Source organism: Trichogramma pretiosum, unplaced genomic scaffold, assembly GCF_000599845.2.
Source record: "Trichogramma pretiosum strain Unisexual culture from Peru unplaced genomic scaffold, Tpre_2.0 scaffold21, whole genome shotgun sequence".
Taxonomy (NCBI): domain Eukaryota; kingdom Metazoa; phylum Arthropoda; class Insecta; order Hymenoptera; family Trichogrammatidae; genus Trichogramma; species Trichogramma pretiosum.
Window position 1 is genome coordinate 1349771 of NW_019640940.1, and position 24914 is coordinate 1374684.

General features: G+C 45.0%; 1 protein-coding gene across 1 annotated transcript in view; it reads right to left on the reverse strand.

Moving 5' to 3' along the window:
- The window catches only part of LOC106659964 (optomotor-blind protein-like), a 70974-nt gene that overhangs the window by 35232 nt on the left and 10828 nt on the right, over nt 1–24914 (reverse strand). The window contains exons 2-3 of the mRNA XM_014382769.2: nt 8206–8319; nt 7861–8014 (exon numbers count right to left, since the gene is read on the reverse strand). Of these exons, the coding sequence (XP_014238255.1) occupies nt 7861–8014; nt 8206–8319 (268 nt within the window). The remainder of the gene's footprint in view (nt 1–7860; nt 8015–8205; nt 8320–24914) is intronic.

Sequence of the window (24914 nt, forward strand, 5' to 3'; positions counted from 1 at the left end):
CACCGAGAAAAGTTTTATTTTTCACCGCTCCTCGAGACTCTCCGGGTAATTTTCAATCGATGGGGCCTCGTGTGTCCATTAGGCCGTAATACGAAAAAAAAAGCGTCGCGCGCACGAGGGTGAGAGAGTATCAGAAAACACAGACACACATACAAATCCGAGGCGATTCTTCATTGAGCGGACATCTTTGCACGCGTACGTACATTTCTATCGCGTATACACGACGTATCTATCCGACGGACACAACCCCACACTCGGTATTGTTCTCTCTCTCTCGCTTATACGTCCATCCGTCCGTTCGTCCATCCGTCTGGGTGTTTGTTACGATACGCGATATATGTATTATACCTATATACAACAACACGCTCGACTTCTCGTGATCGGCGCCGTGAGAGATGGATCGACCCACGAATGGGGCGGCCTCTCGTTCGATTACTTTTATACAAATCCAACTTAAATTGTGGGGGCCAACTCTCCCCGTGTATATACGCGGCTACAACGTGTTTTTCTGCAAATGGATGTGCGCTGCGCCCCTTTGACTGTATATGTCGCGCCAAAAGGCGAAATTCACTCTGGAGAGATACGTACATACGTAAACTCGTGTTTTCTCTCTCACTCACTCTCGATAAAATTCGAGAAAGCATCGCGCGTTTGACGCGAGCTTGGAGTAGAAATCTCTCCGAGAATCACAGGCGTGACTCGTCGCGTGCGAGCTGCGCATCTCGCTATACAGAGCTCCAAGTGTGTGTACATAAAGTATTAAGAGCTTAATATTCGTCGACGGTTTGTTTTTGTTTTTTTGTTATTTTTTAATAAATACAAACACAAATATTACGAGCGCACGATCTAGTCTACGTGGCGTATTTGTTGTATTGTAAATATGTGCAATGGGAAAAATATATATCGGACAAACTGACGTGGCGAAAGAAGACCACACGTACATTAGCGCACAACGCACACGATGCAAGACGTAGTAGTATAGTAAACCTCGGAGCCTCGAAGGGGAGAAAGACAAGAAATGTAAGTCGTGGCCGATAAGAAAAGCTATACGTTATATACGTGTGTGTATGTGTGAGCTTCGCCATCGCAGTTAGCCGCAACTCGTCTCTCTCTCTCTATATAATATAACTCGCAGCGGTAAATCCATTCGTTTCTCCGTGTAGCGATGATCGCCATAGCACACGATCGCTAATGCGTCCAAAGATTGATTTTTCACGTTTGTATCAATCGCCGTAATAATTATAGCGCTACAAAAAAAAATAGAAAAAAAGGAGCATCTCGAAAAGCCGCAGAGTGTCTGTACTCGAGGCGCAGCGTATATAGCTCGTCGTTATTTTGCGCTACGAGCTCGAGTGCGTGGGTGTGTATATGTGTGTGTCCGTAAGTGTACGAGCTGATGATACGCGAGTAGAGCTAGCCGTTGTTGCTGCGCTTGCGCCCACGCCTTTTCACGTACACATGTATATAAGAGCAGACCCGCAGACACACACACATGCACACATGCACAGAGAGCCCGAGAGTGTAATAGCCTTATACGACTAAATCGCGTGAGTAGCTGCTTCGACCTCTATATATAATGCAGCTCAGAGTTATGTACCTTACACGTCTCGCGTACACACACACGAGTATGTGTATATACTCGTTTCTGCAGTGGTGGCCATTTTCCATCGCTCTGTGCACACACAAACACCAGCGCACACACCTTCCGTATACGAGCTCGTTATAATGCAGCTTCGAGACAGCAAAGATGAAATTATGATTTTGTACTTTTGCAGCTCCTTTTTTTGTTGTTGCTGCTGCTGTATGTGTGTGTATTATAAAGCACAACGAACAATACGACATAATGGCGCATAAGCGTGGAAAAATAATTTTAATATACCAGCAGCAGCAGTGTGTGTACTCGCTAGAGGCGCGTATTATAACGCACACAGACACCGACAGCTAACACACTACCGAACACAACGGAGCAATCTATTTCGCACGGTTTATGCAGATGCGCGCGACGAAGGTCCGACGTAACGAAGTAGGCGCTTCCGCTCGTTTAGCTCGATATATGCACACACACAAACACTCGCGTACATACGTACACACACGGCTATGCCGATATATATGCGAACAGGCGATGATTAAACGTTCGAGCCCGCTCGTTGATCCATCGAATTTTCTAGCCTGTGTGTGTGGTGTATCGTGAGTGCGGGTCGTCTTCTTTTTTCTTTTTTTTTTTTTTTGCTCGCTGCTACCGAATATACTTATCTCTCCGAAAGGAAGCAAGGAATTTTGGCTTGAAAAAAATACTTTTTTTCGCGTTATCTCGCACGCGAAGAAATGCGTGTATTATTCAAAAGTCTAAAAATTCAGCGAAGGGGGAACGAGAGGTTTTTCGAAAAAAAGTAAAAAAAAAAAGAAAAAGAAATATGTTCTTGGCAAAAAGCCATTAAAACGCTATCGGAAACGCACGTGCAATTGCGGATAAAGGCTTTTATCGCCGAGCACCCAAAACTTCCGTACGAATTGTCCTTATTATTATTATATATATTTTTCTTTTTTTTTTATCCAAGATGTATAGTACTCGCGCGTATCTTTATAAATATACGAGCAGCATTAATTCTTCTAATCGTTCTTCTATTTTTTTTCTCTCTCTTACAGAGTCAAGAAACTTGAAGTGAACCGTGAAAAAGAGTATTAACCATATTCAGATCAGCGCAAAGACGAGTGTGAAAACCCCAGGTCTTATCTTACATGAGTGAGTACATTAATGTATATTCGTTGAAAATTATGACAGCAGATTGCGCGAGGAAAAAAATGAAATGAAAAATCTACGCGTCAGTCGTCGTCGCACAGGCGTGTACGTTATATATATATTTATTAAGCGACAAACACATATTATAATCAATCCCTCGCTCGTTGCGCGCGCCGCTACGACGGGGTCAATGATATTTGCGCTCAAATATTTTTCCATACTCTTGCGTTCGACGAGAGAGACAGAGTGAGAGAGAAATTGGATCAATGCACCGTGAACCGCGCGTGGTACGAAGCGCAAATAAGGAGAGCAGCATTTAACGCAGCAGTGGTGGTGCAGTCATAGGAAAAATTCCTGATAGAACTATATAAAACGCCTACCACCCGAGATGATTATCGAATCTCTTCCACGCCGCGCGTTGTTTGTGCGCGCTCATGAACGGCGTGGCAAAAGTTGGAGTTTTACCCAATGCATCAGACCGGAAACAACAGGCGATAAATTCTCCAATGGAAATTCCGCGGCGCAAATCACTTACAGCTGCTGCCGCTACTGTGCATGCATTGCGTTATAATGCGCGCGAGCCGAGGAATTTATAATAATATTAAAAATCGCGAAGCGTCTGTAACGCGGATGCGTTATCTTTTTCGGCCACTTCGCGCCGAAGCCGCGAGATAAACACACACAAAAGAGTTCTTCGAGACTTTTGCCGCAGCTGTTGTTGTTATTGCGAAGTGAGAACGAGTGCGTTTTAGCGTTTAATGCTACCGAATTGTTTGCGCGAGCAAATAATTAAAAGGGAGATTGAAAATTTTGCGCAACTTTCTCGCGCGCACGAGCAATTATGCACTTTTTGCCCACTTCGCGCGAGCTTGGCAGCAAATGAAATGATGAACGATCAGTCGGCACGTGAGTTTCTTTCCGCGTTCGTTGTTGCGTTTATATTTTTGTTCAATGTGCTCGCGTTATAATACGCGTCCACGAATAATGTGGATTTTTTTTCTCGCGACTTCGGGGAAAGGTAAAAAAAAAAAACTATAAGGGCAGCACCTGATTTAATCACACATAGTAATTTATGGTTAGCCATAACGATCGTCGAAATTTTCCCCAACTTCTTCTCGTTTTTTTTTTGTCGCGTATATCGTAACGAGAAAAACTTTTTGAAAAATCAACACGGCAACACTCCTCTCGCTCCGCGGAGACGGACACACACGCGTGCCCGCGTGTAGGTACACAATAAATGCGACGTCTTATACTGATTACGTAAAACAAAGTCGGGTGGTAGACACGCGACGAGATTTCGTACTTGCACAAGCACACATACACGTTCGACTTTACGCGCTGCTCACGCGATGTTCGTTGTGGTAATGCTAACGAAGTAAAAATTATACATCTCCATCGGCGTCGTTATATTACGGAAATATTGCCATCAGCTTTGCCCATGAGTATGTGTGTGTGTATAGATGTAACGCGCATATAAAACTGCTGCACTCGCGCGTTTTGAATAGAATGTCGCGCGCTAAAAACGTGTGCCTCTTTTTATTGTCTTTATAGCGCACCCGTATATAAAAGATTATTTTCATTACTCGGCTTTTATACCTTCTTTTATGACTTGTGTGTGCCATACACACGATATATAGATATCTCCTTGTATGTGTATATATAAACATAAACGCGTGTGTCTGTCTATTGCGTTTGTGTGTGTTGCGCGAGTGCACCGGCAGTATCTGCTGCGGTGTGAATTACTTTATGTACACAAACAAACGCCACCACATCACAGCCGCAGCAGCAGCTCGTCGACTGCGCGACGCGCGATGAATAAATTATGAGCGCGTGCAAAATGTAAAAAAAAACAGGAGAAGAGGCAGGCTCTAGCACATAATAATGGCTTATCGAAAAAGGTGGCTTTCATAATATAATACAGTAGTTGGGAAGGTAAAAATGTGCAAAATTATCTGCTAATTAACCTGACACTCAAAAGAAGAAGAAGTCGACGAGGTAGTAGTAGTAGTAGTTCTCGATCAGATTAAGCGAAAAAAAAACCGAGAGTGTGTGTGTGCGTTGTGTATAATACTACGGAGGTTTGAAAGGAGAAGCAGCAGCAGTTGAAACGAGGAAGAAAAAAAATATACAGTATAGAGATCTCGTCACGATGGCTAAGCACGCACTTAACACGTTCTCGGCTCGGCAATGATACGAATACACACACGCACACGCACACACACACGTGCTGCTCGTTCTATACGCAATAATAATTATATTCTCATTTCGAGTGCGGATATATATATGGCTTAAATCTAAAAACCCTCGAGTGTATCAACACGAAATGTCGAGGATGAGACGAGTATAGGAAGAGAGAGTCAAAATCGAATGATCGTTGATCATCATCCCGGCTTACCTCAAACTTTAAGCGGTATATTAGGCGCGGGGCCAAATAGGGGCGTGATTCACTCGAGAGTCGCGGCGCTGCCGGTATTATGTTATATATCGTAATAATGAGGACGCGCATCCCCCCCGATTCGGTACGTGTTGTTGCGTAGCAGCTGCCACATTTACACACACACATATAATACATACATACGACTCCGAACCGATGGGTGCCGATCGTACGCCATGGTACTTATAACGCGGATATACTTTTCTCTCGCGGCTGCCCGTTCCGCTACTATGTGTAATGAATTTCGGAGCTTTTCGGCAGCGAATAACGAGCCCGAGGATCGTAAAAGTTCGACGCCATTATGGTCAAGCGCGTTGGTATCTCTCTCTACGCGCGAAAGATGCAAGTGTCACTGTTTCCAGTGCACTTCGGGGCACTTCTATAAATCCTTCGACACGGATCCTGGCGTATATTAACTCAATTTAAACATTCCCTTTTTTTCATTTTCTCGTCTATGAAATTGTTTTTTTACTCTACTCTCGGAGCCATCGGCAGTGGCGGCGGCGGCACGGCCATGCGTATCACAAACGCGCACGTACGTACGCTGCTGCATACACAGCTCATTCATTCACCCCATGCAGCGCGCGCGCGAATATTGTGTGCGTCATGAACGCTCGTGTATATGTGTGTGTGTCTCTGTGCCCGACGTGCATACACACAGTGACGCGCAGCAGCTTTTGAAAGAAGCCGGTCTCGCAGCGTCGTCGCCACTGTACCGCCGCGTGCGTTGTTGGCTCTTTTTTTTTTTTGCTTCGCTTTGCTTCTTTTGCCTATATGCAGCGGTAATGTCGTTACCCTTTCCTATGTACAGTACTTGGATATATGTATAGGCTCGCGCGCGCACATGCCACGACATATAAGAGGCTTGTCGCCAGGTGAAAACCTTAACTCGCTCGGGCTGTAGTAGCTGTTGTTGTAGACGTGTGCGTGCGTGGGCCACCGCTTGAACTACCCCCGCCCTTCTCGTCCTTTGCGACAAAAAATTCTCCTTCTTGCGACAACTTGTTTACTTTGGGTATTGGTATACTTTATATTTCGAGCTTCTTTATTTCTGCTTCTGCGTCCTTTGCGCGGCGCGCGCGGCCCTTTGGTGCGGGGGCCTGGTCAAAGATGTGTGTACGTGAAACAATGAACACGAGTTACATCGCATCGTTACTGAGGGGTAGGAGGGGCAGGAACTCGATTTCCGATCGTTGAACTTGTACACAGAGCTTGCGCCAAGCCCGAATCGAGCTTGCTGCTGCTCTTGGAGATCGGGAGGTCGTCGCTAATTGTCACACACTCGCAGTCGGCTTCGGTCTTCAGGTATATTATACATTTAAGTACGTTATACGGACGACTGCAAAAAAGCAGCTACACAGTCGCACAGACACACAGACACAGACACTCCAACAGAGCAGAGGGCCGCAACGACGACTACGACAAGAGCGAGTGGAATATTATACGGATTAACGTGACCCAGGCACAAAGAAAACAATCATCGCGGATGAGCAATTTTTGAGTCCTTTTCAAAGTGGTGCGCGCGCTACTCTTTACCATGCTGCTGCTGTGTTATTCTTGGACACGCTGTTTATACACATGTACGTTTGTGTGTACGTAGGTTGTGCGAGGCAGACGCTCGCTCGATGCGGGAGCTATATACGCTTATGTACTACGTTTAAAGAAGCGAAAACCCTGTTTAACGTATACCTGCACTCCGAAAGTGAACGAGAGAGAGAGAGAGCGAAAAAAAAGAAGAAGAAGTTCCCGAAAGAAAAGAATACCGAAGGAATAAAGGAGCGCAGCAAACTGCACACGCACATACACGCGCGCATCAGCGGCAAATGACAAAAGCAAACGTAACGCGCGCGACCATTGACACGACTAAGTATGTATCTCTCTCTCTCTCTTTCTCTCTTGCTTCAGAAGCTGCCGCAGAGAGAAAGAGAGCTGGAGGGAAAAAAGGATTTAATAAAAGCGCACCTTCGTAAGAGAGAGAGACGATGATGATGGCTAGACTAATATAGACGCACACACATGCTCGTGTGTTTGTACAGAAACGCTACTTGACAGAGCAGAGGGCGCGCTCTCGAGAGTTTAATCCCAATGTATAGCGCGACAGATTATACGTATACTATATAGGATGGATGGATGGATGGAACGTGTTGATATACATAAATATCGTACGATGAAAAAAAGCTTAGATGCGCTACCGTCGTCGACGATGTGTGTTTAACGTTTGTGTGTGTGTTTATATATTTATTATGCCATCGCCCTCTTGAAGGATGAGAATCGCTCTCCACTACTACTACTACTACTACGGGTAATAGTCCATAATATAGAGGTGCAGTGTCAAGGGTGTAAGCGATATAATAAGCTGTATATAGGTGTATGACAGAAAGAGCTTCGCGCGACCCGCAAACGGCTTTGATTATCGGCTGTGTATTTTTTTGCCTCTTCTTCTTATACGCCACTTTTTTTTGTATACGTCGCGTCTCTTGTACATCTTCGTCGCGTTTATTGATTTATATACGTAGGAATAGAGAACGAAAAGAGTCAAGCGAGACAGTTAGACTTGTACAGTTGTATGTTTACATTATATATTGTATACAAAGTAAATGTAAAAGTAAATAAATGAACTTAAGGAGCAAGTAAGAGTAATAATAATAATAATAAGTTTTGGCTTGGCGTTACGTACAGTACTTACAAAGCCGTGCTTGTCGCTGATGTTGTTCGTCAGCTTGAGTTTGTGGAAGCTCACGACTTTTTGCATCCACTGCTCGCCGCTGCTCGGCGAGTCCGGGTGTATGTACATGCGCTTGGGCATCTCCGGATCGGCCTTGCCCGCGACCATCCACCTGCTGCAATTTGACGCGCAAACAACATTGTTTTCATCATTCTGGCTAAACACGATTTCGTGATCGCTACAGTGAGAGAGGAAAGAGGAGAAGACGTGTGTAGATACACAAAAAACATAAAGAGGTGTAAGAGGAAAAACTACGAAAAGCAAGCACAGATAGACACAAGAGAGCTTATTTTTTTTTTTACGTACCTATTGTGAAATTTGTATCTGAAGTCGTCCGCCGCGACGATGTCGAGCAGCAGGATATATTTGGCTTTGGCGTCGAGTCCCGACACGCGGAACTTCATTTGTGGAAACATTTGTCTGCAACACGAAGAAAAATCAATCAATTAGTATCGATTAGCTGGTGCTTTCCAAAATTATATATATTTTATTACAATCGAATTATCGAACGCGTCGCACAATACGAGTGCACGCAGCCATCTTACATGCACTGCTTACTGATGCTGCGTCTACTGCAGCCCCTATATACTCGCGTATCAAAATTACAAAAGCCCTTCATATACATAGCATATATTGACAAGCTGCGCTTGCAAACTCCGACCTAACCTTCAAAAAGTCATCGTCGTCGGCGCGTCTACTACACGTACTCAATGACATTGTCGTCGTCGTCGACGTCGTCGAGTATATATAAATCGATTGCCTGGCAATTTTTTGACGTGTATGCGCGCGCGCTTCAGTCAGCCCGTCATATGATATTATATTTTTCCACACAAACACGCGTCTCTGCAGCAGCAGCTGGGGGATATATGTAATATACGCCGCGTGCGTTTGCATGCGCACAATTGCTCTCCCGATAATTCGACGTGTTTTTCCTCCGATTCTCGGAATTTCCTCTCGTTGTCTGTGCAAATGTGTATGTGTGTGCATTTCGATGATTACGACGGTGAATCTCGCGACGATTTATAATGACGTTTCGCGTACACAATACACACGATATATATTTAAGTAGAGCTCTTTTAAACGAGAATCAAGGGTAACGAGCTGATATTGGTCATCGCGTAATGCAGCACGAACGCATCCACGCGCGCGCGCCGTGCGGATTCTATTCTCTCACGATTATTACTGCACATTTATATTATATATGTAGGCCGGACGACGAGTGCGGCCGGGGAGCGGTTGGCGATTAGAAAGTTTTGCTGCGCGCGCGCGAATGTGTTTATTTTCCACGGGCGCAGAGAGGCAGGCAGGCGCAGGAGCGCGTTAGAAGCCAATAATTCACGTCAAAAGTCGATTATATGCGCGTAAGTAATTCGGAATGATCGTATGAGTGTGTGCAGTTTGTAATAAAAACGAGACTTTCTCCTCAGCGCAGTCGCGAGAGTATAGTGCGTATTATATTCTTTTATATACATGGAATCCAGCTCGAAACTCGGCACTCGAAAAGTGCAACTTTCGTTTTTGAAGAAGCTATACGAAAAGCTAAAATGCGATCTCTGGCTAATTTTCGAGAATCAAAAATAAATTAGCTCGTTCTCGTCGCTTCTCGTCGTCGCCTTCGTCTACGATCGGTCTAGCGATCGAGCCCAGATGTACACATTAATAAGTACAATGATAGTTTTGCGCATCTCGGCTTCTCTGAAATCTGTATCGAACACACAGCCTGCACAGTACAGCCACATTGGGAGTTTAAAATCGTCGAGACTGGCGCAAACGTTGAAGGAAACAATCTTAAGTATCAATCACGCGAAATTCCGAGTATACCTCTTGCATCATAATATAGCACACATATAACATACACACATGCAATACCATATCAATCCACTCAAACGCGTTGACCTAAAAATCAAGCTCTCTTCTCTTTCTCGCTCGTCGTCTCTCTCTCTCTCACCCGGCCTTCTCCGAATCTCTTCGCTCACACATGCAAATTGCCACGATATATCTTACTCATCAATTATTCGCAGTCGCCTTCTTGTGGCTTATATACACACAGACACAGACACACAAACTAATGCTCGTGTGGACTCGTATCTCATGTATATATACAGCACACGACGATACAATGCATTTCACACCCGAAAACAAATGTCTGCGCGCCGTATATAGAAGTGGCCTTTCGGCGAGATCTGATATTATTATAATCTCTCTTTTCTCTCTCTCTCGGCGTGCTGCATTTGGAGCGTGCCCAGACCACCCGCGCAGTTGAAATCGCAGCAGCAGCAGCGGAGTTTGCTTCTGCTACTGCTGCTCCTCTTTCGCGATGTGTATAACAAGTCGCGTCGTTTAATGAGGGACTAAAGAGAGGAGCCGCGCGAGAGAGCGTGACAACAAGGAGCGAGAACAACGTTTCTACGAACAACGCCGACGACTATTTGTACATCGATGTATATACACTGAACACAGAGTACAGCGTGTACGAGAAAAAAGAACTAATTTCGCGCTGACACTGCTGCGGAGTGACCAAATACTCTCGGACGCAGACCGAGGAGCTGCGCGCGGCGATCGATTTTGCGCGCGTACACTTTGATCGCGTCGCTCGTGCCGCGCGTTGCAACTCGCGTATAATATGCAAGGAGGATGAAATCGAGACTCGATGATTGACTTTTATCCCGAGTGTCGCGCCGCCGTCGTCGCCACTGACAGGGTGGCCACTGCCGAGCGGCAAAAGCAAAAATTTGTTTATCACGCGTACATAATATAAGGGCACGCACATATGTGTGTAATCAGGCCTCGAATGGCGAGAGGAGAAGGAGAACGACGACGACAATTCATAGAAGCAGTGGCGGTTTCGCACAAACGCGCGCGCGCGAGGCTCCTTTTTTTTGTCCTCTGCTTCTTCGTCCGACCGCGCGCGCGCGTGCCTTGTTTGCACAGCTTAAACAGCGTATTTAAGCGAGAGAAGGCGAAATTAATTCGTTCGCGCCCAGAGTCAATATTGTTGTCCGCATAATACATAACTCGAGAAACTCCACTCTCGCGCAATAATAATGATAATAATGCGGTAATTGCTCGTTAAAGGTATACATACGCGTGTGTATGCAAAAATAAATATCCTATATTTTATGTATTAAAAAAAGGACACGCGCGCGCGTGCGACGCTCGAGAGCGAGACGAGCTATTAGGTACTTTGCACTGCTGCTGCTGCTGCTGTTTGCACAGTCGCCAATGTGTATTTCACGGAAGACCTTTACTGCTGCACGCTCTACGATCCTTGATTTTTTTTGTGTTTTTTGTTTCAAGTCTCAAATTTTGCAATACATAAAAGAGTGCGTATATGTGTGTGTTACGTTACGTCTTTGCGGGTACTTTTAACGCCACGGACTAACTAAACTCCTGTACATTATACGGTGTTTTAATGAAGAAACGAAACCTCGTCGCCGATGCTATCTGACGTTTCGAGTACAAATACAATAGAGCAGCACTCGCGGCGAGGCTGTTTCTTCTCTCCAAATTGATCTTTCACGTGTCGAGAGTGTGCGGTGTAACGTACCAAAACACCTTCGCGAGCCGCGGGTTCGGCACTTGTGTGCGAGAAGAGAGCGAGAAACGATAGAGGCGCTAGATTACGCGTTAAAAAAGTACAATAAAAATGAAAAAGTTATTGATGATGCTTGATTTACATTTATAGCCCAAGCACTCGCGGGAGAAAATTCTAATTAAGAAAGGCCTCTTCAGAGATATTTCAATAAAAAGCGCGCAAAGTGAAAAATTACAGTACATCGAGCTTCTGTCTTTCTTTCTCATTATGATTCAACCATAACGATGAATCTTTCTAAAATTGAGAAATGATAAATTAAAACAAAAAAGGCCACAATTCAGCGGCACCGTGAGAATGAATATAAACTCGGAGAGCTCCTCTCTCGAAGCCGCCGCCGCCGCAGCAGCTCGGCGAGGCGCTAAACGCTTAACTTGTGCATTGAAAATCGGCATCTGCCCGATGCGGCTGCTAATGGCAATTTTATTGAAAGTACGCCCCGGTTTTAAAAGTAAAGGACTCTCTCGCGAGGAAGAAGCCTCAAAGTAAAAGGAAGATCTCACGGGCGAGTATATATAATATGTCGTCGTCGTCGTCGTCCTGAGGCGCGCGAGGATAGGGCGGCGGCGACGGCTCGGCCAATTACGGTAATTAGGCAAATCGGAGAACGGCTTAACAATAGAAGCTGTGGCCTCTTGGCTGTGTGTGTGTGTGTGTGTGTGAGTGTATACGTAGATATATATACGCGAAAGGGAGTGTGCGAGCGAGCGCCGAAGGAGCAAAAGAGATGGTCCAACAAACAGTGAACGGGCGCGCGCGCGATAATGGCATTTTTCAGATTCCACGCCGCAATCTACTGCTCTCCATTATTTTCCCATTATTCAGAGGACGAACGAGGACGACTTGCTCAGTGTGTGTGTGCCTCTTGAGACTGAGAGCTGACCACGGAATAAAAGAAAAATCGCGCCTCTCTCTCTCTCTCTCTCTCTCGCTTTTTGTTATTCACTCTTTGGCTATTCCGCATATAAGCCTCACGCAGCTCGCTCGAGCACATGCAGTAGCCAAACGCAATGCTTTATAACGCTCGCAGCCGATGATCGAGGCGGTGGTGGCGGCAGCGGCGGCGGCGTCGGCACACATGCAAGAATCTCTCTTCGCTCTCTTCGCTCTTTCTCTTGCATCGACGACGACGACAACGACGACAATATAAACCGTATTATTATATAGCGTGCGAGTACGTGTCACACCGCAAAGTCTTTTAAAAGGACGAATCAAAGCGACACCGTTTGTGTTATGAGCGCGCGGCAGGAAGCTATTGATCGGCGGCGCGCAAATCCACACTTCCTTCCTGAAAAGCTCCGCTCGTCGCACTATCGGTGACGACGACGGTGGTGGTGGCGTCTCAGCGTGTGACGTATTACGCTATAGTACAACAACATCTAGCTTTTCACGCACGGGGGGTGCCGCCATTTCTCGCGCGCGGAGGGGGATGATGAAAAAGTAAAAGCTTTGCCGAGGTGATTATCTCTATCTATGTGGATAGAGGCGGCTTACGCGTGACAGTTGGGACCCATCTGCCTACTGTGTGTCTGTGTGTACTCGTAGGATGGACAGCAGCAGCGAGAGCTGGAGCGAAAAAAAAAGAAGAAATAATGTAAAAAAAAACGTATCGGGTCGTTTCTCATCGTGCGATTATCGTCCGACACGCAAACGCACGCCATACGGAGTATATGAGTACCGATTTCGACGAGCCAAACCCTCGAAAGCAGAGCAGCTCCGCCCGCAAAGACATGTAGCATACCTGTGTGTATACAGCATGCCATAGGTGAACATTCATTATATACTTGGAGTTCAGGCTAATCATTACTTACGAGTGACATAGCTTAGGAAATTAAACGAATTAACGTACGAGAGTCGAGGAGTATCACGGCTCTCGTATGGTCTTATCGGACGATCTCTGGCGTGTCGCGTATAAGTTTCAAAAGGAACGACTCAGAAGCGCGATATAATACGTACGACGAGTGGCTCGCGACGACGACGACGAAAAAAAAGGGAAAAAACGAGAAAAAAAGCAAAGAAAAGAAAGAAATTATATCCGCCAAACGTCAGTTGCCCGAGAGAGAGAGAGAGAGAGAGAGAGGATGGAGAGGCACAAGCAGTGCAAAAGGAAAGATGGCACTATACACAAGGCCTCAAAGCCGGATTATCCTCGGAGGCGCCCTTTCGGACAGATCAGCAGCGACACTTTACAGCCAACAGCAAAGGAGGCGACGCCGCCGTCGACACTTTTCTCTCTCTGCGTCGCGCGGCGATCGCGTGTATTATTTTGCGATCCGCATATAATACATATAAGTGTTGCTGTGCCTTGCCCGGCGGCGGCGGCGGCGGCGACAGCAGAGGCTTAAATACATTGTATATTATACATGCGTGTTATATATATTATATACCATATCGCTTTCAACGCCGTGTGTAATGGAGAACGAAAAGTAGGCTCGCGCGAGCGTCCGATTGTTTTAGGATTATACCATTTATATATTGGCGCGCGCGCATATACATATCCGTTTGTGCGCGATCATGTCGAAGAAAACGAGTCCTTGTAATGTTATTCGTATTCTGCTGCTCTCGATACGTACGCAACAAGTTACATACACATTTGTGCGCGTTACATTATATAGTTTTCCTCGACCCACGCTTCATCGTCGATAAGAGCCGTATATGATACACCGTCGCGGTGCATACACACGCTCAAAAGAGATATCGTTGCTTAAATATTTACGAGGCGGATTACGCGCGTAGTAGTAGTACACAAGTGTACGTACGCGATATTAAAACGGTAGTCGTCGTCGTCGTCGTCGTCGTCGTCGTCATCGCTGCAGCAGCGGATTCTAATTTATAACGCAGCAAAGGCAAACGCCAAGCCGAGCCAATTATAAAATGCACATCGGCACCGGTAGCCGCGTACATACGCGTGCGCGTATAATATTGTACACGCGCGGTAGCTTTATTAGAATATTTATGCGCGACGACGACGACTATGACGATGCCACCGCTGCTGCTGTTCGCGCGCGGATTAATGATTCATCTTTCGCCTTTTGCTGCTGCGAGTTTTCTTTTCATGAAATATATGATTGAGATGTCGAGGCGATGATATGCAGACTCTTGTATGTGTGTGTGCAGCATACGCACACTTGCTCATACGTATACGCGTTGGGTGATTTATCGTCTAAGAGTCTCTCTCTCTCTGCAGCGCGCGCATTAATAAATGAGCTATGACTTTTAGCGGTTATACGTTTAATGAATGCCTTTACGAGATTATTTCGACGCGCGATCGAGCCGCGCGCTGGTCATTTTCACGCGTATATCGCACGCTTTATATATATTATATGCGCGCGCGAGCGAGGCATTATAATATAACAGTATATATACAGTATATACCGAGAGAACTTCGATACGTCGAAATGAGTATAAAAGCGCTCGCTTGTGTTTTAGCGCAAAAGTGTGCGCGCGGCTTTTTAGATAGAAAAAGGATTTTTTCTCTTCAAAGGCGAGGCACGCCGATGCCGACGCTGACGACGACGCCGCTACCGCTGCCCCGGAAGATTTACGAGAATATTACTTCGATTGAAAAAATATAAATACGCTCGAAGAGCGCGCGGTGCAGAGGCGTTTTTTTTTCTCTCCTTTTTTTTTGCCTCGTTTCTCGGCGCGGGCGCGTTGACACAAAACGTATTATATCGGAGACGACGACGACGACTCTCCGCGCTTCATAATATACACCCGTGTGTCGATGTGATAAGTTCGCGAAAAAGAGAAGAGGATGAGCGAGAGAAGCAGAAAGAAAGAGACTGATTATTATTAAAAGGAAATGGACTTTGGCGCGCTTATCTCCGCTTGAATATCTCGGAGCAATAATACAACGCAGCGGCATAGAAGCCTTCTCGGCTGTGTGTGTGTGTGTGTGTGTTTATGCGTGATTCTCGTGCTCGAGCGGTGCCTTTTTCGGTCGCAGCACGTGCTGCGTATTTATTACTTATAATACTCATACTCTCTCGGGCTCTGTTTATTGCAACAGCATATTTACAAGATTTATTGATGAATCTCTCGTCGAGTGTTTGTCGTCGTGTGGTACTGCGGGGAGGTTATTATATATGTTATAAAAAAGAAGAAGAAGAAGAAGTGAGCCACATTATTCCCCAAGTGTCTTTCCGATTCAAATTACGATTGGAAAAACACAGAAATGCACACATGCGGCGCTGGCGAGTGTATCGAGGCGCGCGCGCGCGCGGTGCATCGAGAGTAGAGATTGAAACGTGAGCCTTATAAATATCCAACAATTTCCATAAGTCAATACAATTAATCATCGATCGTCAAAAGGGCCTATATCGCTTTTAAGCCGTGCACCGGCAGTAATCATTAAAAAATCATCGCGGCCATAGTAGTTCTGCCCTATGTGTTTGTGCAGCATACACACACACACACACACACGTGTACATTCGCACATACTCAAAAGGCCAATGCTTCAACGTAGCCGACATAAACGACTGCTCCACCAGCGCAAAGTCTCTCTCTCTCTCTTCTCTTCTCTTAAGCTTGTCGAACTAATCGGTACAAACGATCGTCGCGTTGTAAAGCATATACGTATACACAGACACACACACATAAATATGTGTATATATGTGTGTTTGTGGATATATCCCTCTCACTCTCCTGGACACGCGCGCGCGCGCGGGCGAGATGAGTCCAAGCAGATAAGAAAGTCGCATAGTCCCCGTGTCGCCAGGACCCCCGCAGCGTCTACCTCGCCGTCGTCGTCGTCGAATACGATGAAATCTCGCGCGTATATACATGCATATAACGCATATATACACAGTGAGAGAGAGAGAGAGAAAGAGACACATACACCACAATCACCACACAGGTTATGGGGCCTTGTCCCTTGTGTGTGAGTTTGTGTGTGTGTGTTTTTTTTTTCGCTTTTTTTGCGATACGCGATATTACACCGGTTCGCGACTGTATAACTACTGCCTGCACTGGCCTGTATATATGTGTGTGGGTATGTATATACGTGAGAAAGAGAGGCGCCTTTGTATTATAACCGATTGAAAATGTCTTCTGTGCACTGCTGCAGTATACCATATACTTTCAGTCAACGAGAGAGCCCTGACGTTATATATTAAATATGCCTCCTTTCGAATAGATTATTCGTTTAGGCGATTCTCTCTTTTCTTTCTTTATTTTCAATTTAGCTCAACGAGAAATAGAATAAACACCTGTTTGTTGAAAAAAATTTCGGAAGCGATTCCTGGCCCCGATCCTGGTATGATACGTGCGGGTATAAAACGTTAAACGCGAGGTTTATAAACGCTTACGCGTACTCGACGAGGAGCAGGTGTCGAAATCAGCTCGAAGAAGAGGAATAAAAAAAAATTGAAAGTAAATTGCTACTGTTGCGTACGATAAATGTGCTGTGCTTCGGGGGTACCTCCGTGAACTTGAGGAAAATCCTTTTAGCACTTGGTTATTAAAAATTCATCACCCATGTGCATTTTTCTCTCTCCTAAATATAACAATTCGATAGTTAAAGATATTCGAAGACATCGAAATTTCTGTATAGTTTTTTTTGTAAAATATAAATTTATATACGAATCGCGTGGAAAAAAGAACGAGTTTTTATACATAATATAAGCCAAGGCCAAAATCACGCATTGTATTCAAATAATTCTCCCCTAGCCGTTTTTCACTATTTTTTTTATTTTTGCATTAACTCCGATGTGGATTGAGTTCGGTAAATAACGAAACTCAACTTGACCAAAAACTAGAAGATTCTAAGATTAGATGTCAGATTAGATGAGGGGTGGTCGGCCGTGTATAAACAAGCCCCAAAAGAAGCGCCTGCAGATGCACCAGAGACAGAAAGAAATTCGTATACCACCGCGTTTTTTTACCATAATATACATTCCTCGGTCTCGCGCGTTACAGGCGCCAGTTTGGTGATTATTAGCGTTTCTCGATTCCAAGTATAGGAGCGGAGGAGAGCCGCGCAAAAAGCACTTTTGCGTTCGTGGGAGGGGTGCCCATCCAAAAAGTGTCTATCGTTCGGGTTGAATGAATTTTTCATTCTATGGATATTAATCAGTCGAGGAGGTGAATATTAACACTTGTTCAAAAAAACATTCTCAAAATCAATCATAAGCAGCGCATTTCGAGAAAAATGGTGCCCTATCAAAGCGAAGAATCTCTCTCTCTCTCTCCGTCGAGGCAGTTCGTCATAATAAGTCTCGCCATTCGCACATTCGTCACAATAAGAAATAATAATAAAAAAGAGGAGCAAATCTCAAATGATGGGAACAAGTTGCAGCAGACACACACGCGCATTATATAGGTGAACATGTAGAAAGAGAGGGAGTGAGAGAGAAAGAGACCACAAATGACTTTCCGCCACTTGGCATAGCAATCAATTTTACAAGCCTAAGCCCATATATACTAAACTCCACTCATACACTCGCTCGCACACACAACGAGGTGAATATAATATTATTATCGCGCGCAACTAATATCCGGCCTCGTGGATCGCGAAAATTATTGCGGTCAGGGGCCGCCGTTGTTTCGTGCGTATATGTGCGAGTGTGTGTGTTAAAGCTGCTTCGAGAGTCGCTGGTTCCGTTTACATAATTGAAATGGGAATAAAAAATATTTACGTATATGATATAATACGTGGAAAAAGAAAAGGAGGAGTGAGCGAGGCTCAGTCAGTCAGTCAGTGTGTGTGTGTGCGTAAGGGCAATTTCGCTTGGCGCCACTCGTTATTTATATATTATATATATAAAACACACGTATGATGGAGGGACCCGCGTGCTGCGGTGCCGTGCGTGCACGTATAAGCCAATGAGATGATGGGATATTAAACTGCGCCAGGGCCCGGGCGCAGCGCGTGTGCTACATTATGTTTTTTTTTTTTTTACGAGAGCACATTTCATAATTTTATACACGCATTTCGCCAACCATCGCGGCTCGCTTCGCGTGGCATATTTTATAAGCTCTCGATGTGAATTAGTATCATCGTCCAGAGTGCGCACCTGAAATTTGGAGTTAATTTTTTTGGAGTTCGTGATAATTTTTACCGCGTGTCGCGAAGAGCACGCGAGCTTTTCGCTGGTAACCACCTTCTTCTTGGCTCGCTGCTTCCTTTTTTTTTCACTCTTTTCAACGGCGTACAAAATTTTTAATCTTTGACCCGAATATCATTCTCCACCGAGAAGGCTAAAAAATATTTTTCACACAGATGTACGCACACACCCACGCGTGTGTATGTAAAGGCGACTGCTACGCGTTGGAATAATCGCGAGCTAAAGAAGCAGCACACAGTCACCACGACGTGTCAATTTCTGCAAAAGCAAAAGTAAAGATAAATACGCCTGCGCGCAGAGAGAGAGAGAGAGAGAGAGAGTGACACTGGCCTATGCTGAATGAATCTTTTTCTCGCTCTCTCGCGCTCCTCATCTGCACCAGGCAGTGAGGCGCGCGTGGGGTGAAATAAAAAAGGCCATTGAATTCGCGACGGTGCAGCAGCAGCAGCAGCAGTGCGAGTAGTAACAGCTTTCTATTTGCGTACTACCCCCTTTGCTTCTCGCTGCTGCTGCTTGCGGCTCTCTTCAGCCGAGCGTGCGAGAGATAGATGGCTATGTAATGAAGCGCTACTCTCTCGCGAGTATTTGCATTGAGAAATTGGCCCTGCCGCGCGCTCCAAAGCTGGCCTTTACGGGCATATATATATACACTCTCTGCTCTCCTTCGCTCTCGCGTTGTGTACTCGTGCTGATTTTCATGCCACGTATATATAACGTATCCGGATGAACGCGAAGACGTCGATGGATATTTTTTTTTTATATTTTCAAGTTCTGGCTCTCGATGCGACAAGTGAACGTTGTGTACAGATGTATGTAATACGCGACGCGAGAGATTACAGATCTCTCGAATTCATCGCGCCGTTTACGTATACGTGGTTACGAAAGAAGAGCGACGACGACGACGACGACGACGAGGACGAGGACGAATGGAAAAAAATTTGTCATTTGTCGAGAGATCCACGTGCGGGTATGCGCGAGTTATGGGAAAAATCGATTCGATCTTTGACACGACAAAATGATTTACAAGTGCGTCGATGAAAATTGTCATTCATTGCCTGCAGCTCGTTGGTATATGCGCTTGCGCGTACATATTTTCTCGGAGCTCTCCTCGCGATCCACGCGCGCGCGACGCGGAGACAGAGATCGAGAAGAAGAAAAAAAATATTCCATCTGATTTGGATTGCTGTGAGACGACTACGACGACGACGACGAAGACACAAGAAGACTGGTGTGCACTCGATTTCTCGATCAGCATACCAAAGCTTTTCTCGCTCTTTCTCAATTGGACAGCTTTGATCTCATAAATAATTTAACAATTCGACGACGAAGCTTTCCTGAATAAAAGACAACTTTGGGAGAGAAAGAAAGAAAGAGAGATGAAAAAGGTCGAAAATTGATAAAGCAATTAGTATCCCGCGATATCGATGACTCTTTTTCTCTTTACTTTTTTCTCTCTTCGGTTCACCCGACGCTACTGCTGCTGTGTGCGAACGCGCGTGTGTTTTCGGTGTGGTGTTTCGAAGCGACTCGAGGGAGTATTGACTCTCTCTCTGCTGCACGAATGCAGTGTGCAGTGGCAGCAGCAGAAGCTCTTCTTCTTCTTCTTTTTTTTCACGCACCCCCCACCAGCCAAGGCCACGCTAGTAGGCAGTAGGCACCCTCTATAACGCGCATACTACTACCACTCTCACTCTTTATATAGTGTCACGAGAGGGCAAACGTGAGCAAGACTATATTACACATACACATACGAGCTGACGTTTAATTTTCTCGGGCGAGCTTCTCGTTCTCCCCCTTTTTTTCCGTTCGGAAAATTTCGTCGCGTTATCGTTCGGCGTCATCGAGTGCATGTACACGGGGTATATATTGCAAGTATACGATCCAAACCGTTTTTCCTCAAACGAGTGAACGAATTTCCATTCTTTTTTACTCGAAAAGCGCACTACCGTAGTGCAATCTTATTACACACACAACCGAAGCAAAAAGCCGGAGTGCCGTTTCGCGCGCGTGTGTGTGTGTGCGCGCAGCTATCCCTCGTAAGTCGTTTACGGCTCGCGAGCAGCGCGCAACAACGAACTGTACAACGCACACATAATATTATATGCATACTAGCCGTAAGTGTGTGTTTGTGTATGCACTCGAAGCACGAAAGCTGCTGATGCTCGCGCGTCGACGATGGTGTGAAAGACGTAACTGTTTTTCCGTATTTTTGACGGATTCACGCGATTATCCCATTCTCGCGTGCACGTGTATACACGTGTGTTTTTGCTGCTGTTATTACTGATGATGATGATATATATTATATACCGTGCAATAATCGTTATATACCGGCCTCGTCTAGGGATAATCACTCCGCGGCAATCGAGGTAAATGACTCGACCGAGCCCCGGAGCTCACTCTCTTGGCGTGAAAATCTTTGCGCGAGGTCTAGAACAACGGACCACCCGATTAAGTAAACGATCTCTCGAGCTGCTGTCGATTGCTATACATGACGCTGTGCATTCAACCTTTCTCTCTCTCTCCTACGCTTTTGACTCTCGTCGTTGGTGTAGTGCAAGTAGCGTATCATCTCGCGCTCGCGCAAGGGCAGCCTTGATTTACCCTTCCGCCGTGCAAAAGCCTATGTGTGCTATATACGACTGCATGGCCTAGATTGAGCCCGAGGCTGCTGCTACTACTACTGCCGCTTTATACACATGTGTGTTATACCTATATAATACCTAACACTTTAAATGTCGTATCTCGGTGTTCTCTTTCCTCAAAATGTGTGAAAGCCGCACACTCGACGACAAATTGAACATTTTCTTCATACTACTACTTCTTCTTCGTTCTCGTCTATCTACTTCTAGCCAACGCTTATATATTCATCACCTGAGAGTTTCTCGAGTCTCGCAAGAGAATTCCTAATTAAGAACTACTCGAGATTCGGATTTTTTTTTCTTTTTAGGAAACTGCGCGGGTTTTCGAGCCTCCGGCTATTATTCATTGCGATGGTGTAACGAAACGCGCGTCGAAAATCATTTACGAGAGCCTGTGAGATGTGTATATAGGCAAGAAGTCGAACTAATAATTATTTCATTCGGTCGCGATTACTTTTTCATCGACGAGATTGCTGCTGCCGCTTGCCTGTTACACTTGTAAGTCTCTCTCTCTCTCTCTCTCTCTCGCTCACTCGGCGCGAGATATATAATTTTTCAATTATACGCGAGCGAGCGAGAGAGAGTTTGACCGAGAGGAGAGCGAAAGAAGAGGAAAAAAAGGGTAATAATCACGTGGTGGAGAAAAAGATAAGAATCTATATATGCACGTGCATATTCATGCGTGCACGCGAGAGTATATGTATCAGCACGTGTACGTTTGTGTGTGCCTAATGAAAAATGAACCGCATAAATCGCCAACAAAAATGAAAACAAGCGAGGGCAGAGAGAGAGATAAAAGCTCGAGAAAAAGATTTCGTTTTGTCGAATTGCGGCCGCATTATCATTATCATCTTTCGCGCAACAGAGAGAGAGAGAAAAAGAGAGTCTCCTCACGTGGACGTCGTCGTCGCAATCATCTTCTCGTTTTCAAAGTCAACGAACTACTGCTGCTGTTGATTCTGCGGCGTGTGTATACGTGTGTTTTGTATCTGTGTAACGCTTTGCATTTTCGATAGATTGGCCGTCATTAATCACTGCCACGGCGGAGCAGAGCAGCGCAAGAGGAATGATGATAATTCCCCCGGCAGTCCAAAGATGAGAGACCGTGTAAAAAGAAATCAACATGGCAAATATGTGAAAATTAATCAGTCTGTGCGCGTTATAATATGTACTTGTAAGTGTGTGTGTGTGTGTGTGTGTGTGTGTGTGTGTGTGTATAATAGTCTTTGAAAATGAACGTCGGGTTAATATAGCTCTCGCGTTTTCACGACTGCCCCGTTGCAGGTAAATTATATGTTTCCCCATTTGACACCTAAATAATGTCCATCCCAGAAAACGAAATTCTTGCGCACTCCACTGGTAGATACTCGAAAACCGCTGGGTCTAATTAATAAACTCGAAAAATCCATATACGAATTAGATTAGTGGAAATTAATCGCTTTTTCGGATCAACGGGTTTCTCGCCGTATGATACAAAAAAAATCTCACCTCTCAATTTCACTCGCGAATGACGCGAGAACGAAGGAGAGAGAAGATTTTTTTTACGCACCTTCAAGGTGTGTGTCAACTTCGATTATCTAACATGTTTTAAATTTTTACCTATTTGTGAAAGAGATGAGAAACACATTAGATTGATCGTATCGCGACATATATTGTATTGATGCGCGTAAAAACTTGTGTCTCCACACACAAGCTTAAATTACGGAGACAAATCTCGTGCGTCACGCATTAATTATTATTATACATATTTTTCCTCTAACAATTTCAAGATATTGATTGTTTTGAAAATTGAAACTCCCCACCGAGGCTGATAATTTTTTTTTTTTTAATAACATTTTTTCCACCCAACACGCGCACACGCGCATACACGTCCGGGGCTCTCTCTCTCCGTGATATCTTCATCGTCGTAATAATGTTCTCACATCAACACTGTATATAATTTGCAGGCAATTTCGCTGTTTTGCCAGAATTTAATTAGAAAAAATTGCTCATAAGCAGCACAATCCTACCGTGACCTTTTGCAGCTATATAATATACCCCGTACACTCGTATAGAAAAAAAAACCGCAGAGCCTGTTATACTCGCTCTATACCGGCAAATACGTGCCTGCCATTTCAATTCGAGTCATTAACACTTCGCTCGCGTTGTCGGGCCGGTATAACGCGAGTTACGCCGCGAGTTCTTCTTTTTTTTTCTCCCTCGTTCTTCCTCCCGAACTTTCGAAATCGCACGTTTAGAAATAACATAATGCGTGAAAAAAAAGAAGAAAAAAAGGAATCGAAGAATCCCACTTTCTTGGCGGCGATCATCGAAATTAAATCGTTTCGTCGTCGAACTCCGGCGACGTTTGAATAAATTGTCGGGCTAGAGCTGCTAAGCAGCTCATCGCCGAGCTACAACAACTACACTTGCGTTCGCGCGCGCGCAGACGATAAGATAATTTCCTATACACACACACATACGGGGCGTTTTTCCGGTATTACGTGCGAGACTTTTATCATCTCGCGCCATCGTCGGTAGCACACATATATAATAATGATAATAATAATAATAATAATGATGCCCCTAGTGTAAGGCGATGAGCGAGAAGCGTGGACAGCTCTCGCTTGTATGTTTACCTGACTCGATTATAATTGCGTGCCTATATATGCAAGTTTGTGTGTATCTGTGTGTGCTGCATAATATACACGTGTGCAATTACCTGCCGCTGCTGCCTCAGCCTGATGTGTATATAGCGCCTCCTTATCTAGTCACGTTATAATATAATGCGGGTCGCGGCTCGCTGACTTTTTGCGCTTTGCGCGCCGCTGCTGCTGCTGACGCGAAGAGAGTACACGGCTAATTTGGTGCATATGTATATATTTTTATCGCGCGCCTCGTCGGTGGTGCAAGGAGCAGCTCGACGAGACGATCTTTTTCTATTATGATAATAACGTGTGTAAGCAGCACACGCGCACAGCGTTGATGCGTGTGTACACAAGATCGGCTAATTAATTCGCAAAATTAGAGGCTCGACTGCATTGATGAGTTCATTTACGTGTACGCTCTAGGTACACTCCGTATAAGTGAATTGCTTTTTAATAAACCGCAATCTTGGTAATTTTTATTTTCAATTTTTCGACGTTATACCTCTACGCCTGTTGTTGTTTACGGTTCAAGTTGGCGGATTTTCTTTCGGAGCTCGCGCAAAACATGAACCAGACGACGACGACGACGACTACATGTCGCCGCGCGCGATTATTATAATATAATAAATAAGAGAAAAGAAACGTTGCGCAGGAGAGAAAGAGAACGAGTACATATATAAATGCACCGCGTAAACGCACTGCGCTCGCCGCGGCATCTTTCATCTTGCGCACTCTGGGGTAATAATGTCCTTTTAAGGGCGCGCACCTGGAGATTAGAAACAAAGAACTCGCGGCTGTGTGCTCTCTGTCTCGGTCTTTCTCTCTCTTTCGCCCGTGAAGTTCGTAATAATTAAGCATGTGTTTGTACCGAGTAATTACATACGTTTTATAATCTGCTCTATGCAACGTAAATATATATACGTATACATACTTTCGTACTTAATAAATTTTACACTCGTTTACCTATCTCGACGCCGTAATCGTGTTATACTTTATCCACACACACACACACACGTACGCAGACACAAACACCCAACACACCGGTGCTGTGCTGGTATACTTATTAAAGTTGAACGCGCCATCGGTCTGT